This window comes from Sinocyclocheilus anshuiensis, unplaced genomic scaffold (genome assembly GCF_001515605.1).
Source record: "Sinocyclocheilus anshuiensis isolate Anshui unplaced genomic scaffold, SAMN03320099.WGS_v1.1 scaffold1431, whole genome shotgun sequence".
Lineage (NCBI taxonomy): Eukaryota > Metazoa > Chordata > Actinopteri > Cypriniformes > Cyprinidae > Sinocyclocheilus > Sinocyclocheilus anshuiensis.
In genome coordinates this window covers 59,001-66,500 of record NW_015537992.1, presented here as the reverse complement: position 1 = coordinate 66,500, position 7,500 = coordinate 59,001, and the positions used below count along the sequence as shown (strand labels likewise).

The 7,500-nt window shown below is 37.9% G+C and overlaps 1 protein-coding gene across 1 annotated transcript in view; it reads left to right on the top strand.

Annotated features, from left to right (window-relative positions):
- The window catches only part of med23 (mediator complex subunit 23), a 61,731-nt gene that overhangs the window by 27,963 nt on the left and 26,268 nt on the right, over window positions 1-7,500 (top strand). The window contains exons 17-19 of the mRNA XM_016469281.1: window positions 2,058-2,221; window positions 2,459-2,583; window positions 4,711-4,916. Coding sequence (XP_016324767.1) covers window positions 2,058-2,221; window positions 2,459-2,583; window positions 4,711-4,916 — 495 coding nt within the window. The remainder of the gene's footprint in view (window positions 1-2,057; window positions 2,222-2,458; window positions 2,584-4,710; window positions 4,917-7,500) is intronic.

Here is a 7,500-nt window from a genome sequence, read left to right as displayed (position 1 = left end):
TACTTTGTAGGAGCGTAACAGTACACACATTCATACCAAAAATTGTTTTAACTTCTGTGTGTGCGTAACATACTCTGAAATTTAGAGTTTCCCCCCTAGCATGTAATAGATATACTTTAAAGGGGTCGTGAACTGGCTTTTTAAAATTATTTTATATTGTTGTCTGAGGTCCACTTATGACGTTAATGTGGTTTTGACATTCAAAAACATCAAAATCAATAAGTAATAGGCTATTTTCTACCCTGGTTTTAAGGCCGGCTTGAGAAACGCTCTGTTATTATGAGCGGCACGCGTTGAAGACTTGGAAGTAAACGCCCACTGCTGTGATTGGATAAAATCGTGAGTTGAGTGAATCATTACATCCCTACTTCTACCTGCATAATTTTGAAATGTTTTTTCCTACATTTTGGAAAATATATTTTAAAAATATAAATAGATATTTATTACAGCATTTAAAAATATATTTTGGCCTATATATTTCAGTCCAAGAAAATATGTCACATTTGAAGAAAATGTTTTATTTGTTGTCTATAACGTGCGTAATGAAACAGGTCAGATTTCTGTAATAGTACTAACAAACTGAATGTTTTAAATACACAATAACTAGCTTTATATATTTATCATCAATAATCTCTTACATTTATCTATTTGAATATTGCTTGTTCCACAGCTAGCCATATTTTAACCATGTTTACACTTTTTAACTGAATAAATCAAATTTTTTTCCCACAATGAACAGAATTATACTAAACACTGTAAATAAATGCAATTGCATGCAATGCAAAATGTTTATAAATTTAAATAATCTCAAATAGATGTTCAAATAATTTACCAATAATATACCATGATTTGAGTGCAGAAATCTGCTGCGTTTCATTGACGTATGACTGACAAATATGAATCACATTAAAGGGGTCATGAACTGGCTTTTGTATTATTTTATACTGTTGTCTGAGGTGCACTTATGACGTTCACATGGTGTTTACATTCAAAAACATCAAAATCAATAAGTAATAGGCTATTTTCTACCCTGGTTTTAAGGCCGGCTTGAGAAACGCTCTGTTATTATGAGCGGCACGCGTTGAAGACTTGGAAGTAAACGCCCACTGCTGTGATTGGATAACAGTGTTGCATAGTAAACTAACTACAAACTTGCTTCATAGTTGAAGCCTTCTGTGACTTTGGTTAGGCACGTACACATAATCAGGCGATCTCTAACAAAGCAATAGTGACACATAGTATAAATATTAAGTGTGCTGCTGCGCCATTCCTGTCGGATCTAGTATAGATGCACAGCATTGCTTTTTAATCTGTCTCTCTGCAAATCCAGCGTCGACCTGTGTCTTGTTTACAAAGGAATCCGCTGTGAAATGAAGCGAACAAATGCTCAATGTTTTACTCATGTGAGCTGAAACTTCAGTAAAAATAAAGTTCAACCACGCATTCCTAATATTTGAATCTGAAGGAAGGTTATGCAGCGACTGTGTTCTTCCACAATCAGACACCGCACCGTATTCTGCGATCTTCAACGGCATGTTTATTGCTTGGTTGCTTGATCCGGTTTAGCGCCACTTATATTATTTCCCTACTGTGTCATGCGCGAATCAGTGGGCGGGGCTACAGAATTAGGCATTGATATTCTTCTGTGGAGGCGGAGCTTAACCTATCTATTACAGGCACATTCCAGGATCTGGCGTTCGCTGGGCCTGCTCTCAATAAAAGCTTTTATTTCAGTAACAAGGACGTTTTCAGTTCTGAAAATTACAGGATACTCTTTTAGTACGATGATCTCTTATATATTAAAAGCTCAAGTAAAAGTTGATTTCTCAATTCATGACGCCTTTAATGTTGTGAACACAGAGTGGGCTGCTGCGTTAGAAGTGCACAATCCAACTTAAGTGCTTCAAACTAACTGATAAGCCTGCAGTTTAAAGCTAACTTACATCTTACAACTTATACACACTGTGTCCTGCAGCTTTAGTAGCTGTAGTATGGCAGTGCATTGCTCCAGTCACAGCCTGTGTGTTTGTCATTTGTCTGTGTGTTTGTGTGAGCAGTGTTGAGAGTACCGCTCTGAGGTTGATCACGGCTCTGGGGAGTTCAGAGGTTCAGCCGCAGTTCACACGCTTCCTCAATGACCCTAAAACGGTGCTGTCTGCCGAGTCAGAGGAGCTGAACCGAGCGCTGATCCTCACGCTGGCTCGAGCCACACATGTCACAGGTATTTCACACCATTAACACAAACACATTACATAACTGACCCGATGTTTAGTTTTGTCACATAGCATTTGGCTGAGTAACTTAATTTCACTATAAATATTTACATAAAGTGCCTGTATTTATTTGTTTGTTTCCGTTGTGCAGGCAACATGCTTAAAATAACTTCTGATAGTATTATTTTTCAAAATCGGTTTATCCTTAACTAATGTGCCAAATCCCCCGTCTGTGTGTGGTGCAGATTTCTTCACCGGCTCGGACTCTATTCAGGGCACCTGGTGTAAGGACATCCTGCAGACCATCATGAACTTCACACCTCATAACTGGGCCTCTCACACTCTCAGCTGTTTCCCTGCTCCCCTACAGGTGCTCTCTCTGTTGCACATTTTGACGTCTTGATGACGGGGATAGGGGGGTCCCACTTAAAGCACTGTGGCTCTAAGCCAGCCATTTTCACAGTCATGATAGATGATAGCGTTCTGTCCAGAGCCAAACTGTTCCTAGCTTTGGTTTTGTTCAAACCCACCATGGAGAACACTCTCTGCATCTGCATTTGAGTGGGGAAGCCACAGTGCTTTAAGTGGGAGCCCTCTACCCCTGTCATCCAGGCATCAAAATGTGCAACAAACACTTACAACGGACAGAAAAAAAAACATTCATAAGCTGAAATGTGTACTCTCTCTCTCTCTCACACACACTCACACACACACACACACACACACACACACACACACACACACACAGACTCATAACTGTACAGTGTTTCTCACACCTACTGGTAAAAACATGAGACTTCATCTGGCTTGAGATCTTGCAGTCTCAATGTAATATCATGAAGGACTTGCAACTGCAATTAATAAACAATGATTGGACAACAGCACTTGATGTTGCCTTGTCCTCACTGCTTGCATACAACAATAGACATAAACCAGTGATTACAAAGTCATCTTTTTTAATGAGTCAGTCTTGCACTCACAAATCACCTGCCTGAATCAGTCTGACAGCTCATTCACTGAATCTTCAGAGCAATGCTAAATAAAGAAACAAACTCACCTACATATTGGAAAGCCTGAGTGTGAGCACATTTTCAGCTAGTTATCGTTTTTGGCTGAACTATTCTTTTAGTTTAATCTATTACAGTTCATGGGTTTGGTTCAGTAAATACTTGGTATATCGTTCTAGCCCAATATATACTTTTTGCACATAAAGTTATGCTCTCCTTTGAATGTGTACTCCATTTGACCGCATGTACGAACTCAAAAGGCAGTCAAAACATGCACACTGAAAGAGTTTGACACTAATTCTAGGCTCATGCACAGACTAATGCATACATAGTATGCATGGGCTTAAAAAAATCTGACTGCAGCTGTACAATGCGTAACCTGCTAATGACAAAATGTAGCCTATGCATAAAACCCAGTATTAGTATCAGAGCTGTCAGTAGATTACATTGTAGCGATGATTATTCTCACACTTTAATTGCAATTAATGTCACACTCCATGTATCCTGTTTTAGTAATTATAATAGACTACCAAGTAAACCGTCAAATTGGAACTATAATAATTATATAAAACTATTTCAGAATTTTTTATTGGCAAAACTGACAGCACAATTCATTTTGATGCATGTAAACGTCATTAGTTGGTCATTAGTAGGATGGATGATTTTGAATTACTTGCACGCATTAATGCTGACAGCCCTAATTAGTATATTCATATATAGTATATTTTGGGCTCTAGAGGCACCGTGATTAGGAAATTGAACTGTAAAATTGGCTCCATTTTCTTTATACCCAATGTCATTTCTCATGATTTTTGGATCTGTAACATGGGTAAGAAATGGAGTGCTTCTGGACATCCACTGAGGAATCTTCTGTTGTTTAAAAGCTTTCTGAATAGGGAACATGAGGACTTGGTTTATGTTGGGATTATGTTATTACTGCTTTATAGTGCTCATACGGTACTTCTGCTGCATTCCATTAAATTTGCAGATATCATATACTCCCAGAGACAAATGTATAAACACAGTAAAGGATCCTCTGTGTCAAACAGATGTTTGTTAGCACTGAATAGCCTCATTTATCCTCTGCAATTTGTTTGCAAAGAGATGTCTGACACAGCAAATTGAAGACTTGCAAAGCTAATAGATGCGTTTTCACTTTGTTTCCCTATGATTCCTCAATGATGCTTAACACCAAAGACGTTCCACGGCACAACTATAACGATAACGACACACAGGAACAATATCGTTGGAATCACATTTAGCATGATTTTTCCAGCTGATGAACAATAAAAACATTGACAGCCGACTTTAAAGAGTTGGAACATTTAAAGCTGCAGCGCACACTTATAATCAACAGAATTGTTATCATCTGTGATGTGTGGATGGATGCTAATATAGTTATTGTTATGCAGTAGATGCCTATATAGTTCTTGGTGGGCCTTTAATCAGATTCATAATAACTTCACTTATCTCTTGTGTTAATTTCCCAGGCGTTCTTCAAGCAGAATAACGTTCCACAGGAGAGCCGCTTTAACCTGAAGAAGAACGTGGAGGAGGAGTACAGGAAGTGGAAGTCTATGACCGTTGAGAACGACATCATCACACACTTCTCCATGCAGGGCTCGCCTCCTCTCTTCCTGTGTCTGCTGTGGAAGATGCTGCTGGAGACGGACCACATCAACCAGATCGGCTTCAGGTGCGCCACTCACGTTCTCTCCACCTGTTTCAGTACACCTCACTTTTTGAGCTTGGTGAGGAGCCAGATCCTGTTCTTCTCAGGATGTTCTGAATATCTAATGGTTTCCGTTTTATCCATTTAAGCAGTGTTCATTTTGACAGCAAATTTTGATTTAGTTTTAGTCATAGTCTTTTGACTAAAATGCCATTTAGTTTTAGTCATATTTTAGTCATATTAATTGTTTTTAGTTTTAGTCAACTAAATATCATACGATTTTAGTCGACTAAATCTACACTAAATTTAGTTGAATCTCATCCCAAATCGTCCCTCCCTAACATTTTCGTCTCGTTTTTATTAATTGACGAAAATGTCAATAAATTTTCATCATAGTGTTTGTCATTCAAAAAGAGTTTTAGTTCGTTATTGTCTCATTGTCGTCGGTGAAAAAAATGTCGTTGACGAAAATTATGACAAATTATTCGTCAACGAAATTAACACATTTAAGCATTTAAGAAAGTCGGCGCTCTCTCTTTAAGCTGGTAATACCTTCTGTCAGTGCTTTCTGTGGTGTGTCTGAACGGAGATTAAACTGGTTTCACATTCACATTATTATCAGTGTTGGTGAAGCTCCTTTTTCCTCTCTTAATTTGAAGTAGTAAAGCTACAGTCTGCTCTTTTGATTAAGTCATTCACCACACTAAACAAGCTACATAGCTACCTACTAGTAGTGGGAGAAGAAAAATTCTCCATGGTTTCTGTTGAACGTGGGCTTTTACTACTCTACATTGAATCTTTACTGTCTAAAGTCTTCATATTGGCTCTCAACTGGAGTTTACAAACAGAATCGCTCACCGTTCTCGCTATGTCCATTGTGGATCACGTTGTTGTGTGCTCAGTCAACAATCAGGCATTGCTGATGACGAGTCCCTCATTCTGATACATTAGTATTCATCTTGTCACCCTGCTCAGGGTACAGAAACTCACTGCAGCAACTGTGAGATACTTCATTCATTCAGATACTGTTCTTCATCTGTAATATCCTCTGAGCCACTAACCATTAAGTTGGCGTTAATGATTGCAAGGTCGAAATCAAACAAATTGTTTGTCTTATGTGACTTTTTTTACATAAGCATTAGATTTCCTATTTGTGACTGAGACTTTAAGGATAAGGCCTCTACCCACCTGGTGATAAATGACACTGCACACCGTCTTAGAAGAGAGTGTAGAAAACCTGAATACAAAGATGGAAAAATGATACACTCCAGAATTCATGTGGAATTTAAAATCAAACTTCATATAGTAATTTCAGAAAATGCAAATAGCCTGAAAATATTGTTTAAAACCATCGTCTGTTATATATCATATTTTGGCTGCTCATCTGAATCCTGTCAAAAGTTCCTCCAATTTTTAATTCAGTAAATACAGAAAATGAAGGCTTCTGTTTTGATGTCAAACTTTTCTTCTCCATCAGTAGAAGGTTGCTTTGACCACTTTCAACCAGTATCATCATTCCATCTTAGTGAACATGTTGCAAAAGTGAAATGCTCAAGCTATAGTTTGGCTGTATTTCCCAAATGCCTCTGTAAAGATAGATTTGTGTTTTATATAGTGAACACTAGTGTTGTCACGGTACCAAAATTTCAGTATTCGGTACCGATACCAGTGAAAATCCACGGTTCTCTGTACCAATTTTGGTACCAAAGCAAAACACAAAAACATGCTAATTAAAAAATTTGACTGCTTTCATTTAATCCAAACTGTGTACATATTTAAATTTAAAGGGCTTTTGAAAACCTAGAGCTATTCAGCCAAGAATAACAACTAAGTTAGTTAAAAAAAAAGCCCAGAACTGCTTTTCTGATGGACTGATACGACATAAACAATGTTAACCATTTGTACATTCTCTAACACGCATATTTTAGATTCACAATTCATTTAAAAGCCTCTGGTGTGTAAAAATAGTAAATATCATCATGTCCTCCTGTTTTTTTTTTACCCTAATAAAAGTTATAGGAGCATTAAATAGTTAATAAAGAAACTTCATTCATATGCTCATTATATTAGCATTAGCCACGCTTATGCTAACGAAAATACATGAACAACATCTCCAGAACTGCTCTGACTCCCTCTGAGAGTCACTTCATGATCATTTGACAGTTTCATTTGAGAAAAACTATCGCAGTGTTTCCCACAGACTTGTGGCAGCATATATATGCAAATTCATTCTCTGGCAGCAGGAGGCGCTGTTGGAGTGGTAGAGATCAAGGTTTCCCCGCTAACGCTGTACACAAAGCAGTGCTCCGCTCACAAACGCTGCTCAGGCATTACTGGCAAGATGAAATGAAAATGACATCCATCATTTTCTGAAGACAGTCGGTTTCCTTCAGAAATACAGTGATATAAAAACACCCACACCGGGTTTCGACTTTGACACGTGCAGACACGTGCAGTGCTCATGTTTATTCAACGAAGTCAAAGCCTTTTGGAAAATCTATTTGTGGCTGTGAGTTTTGATATTGTGGCGGGCCGCCTCAAATAAATCAATGTATGGGAAACACAAATATTAAAAATTAAAATGAAACTTACCTGCTTGAACTCTTTC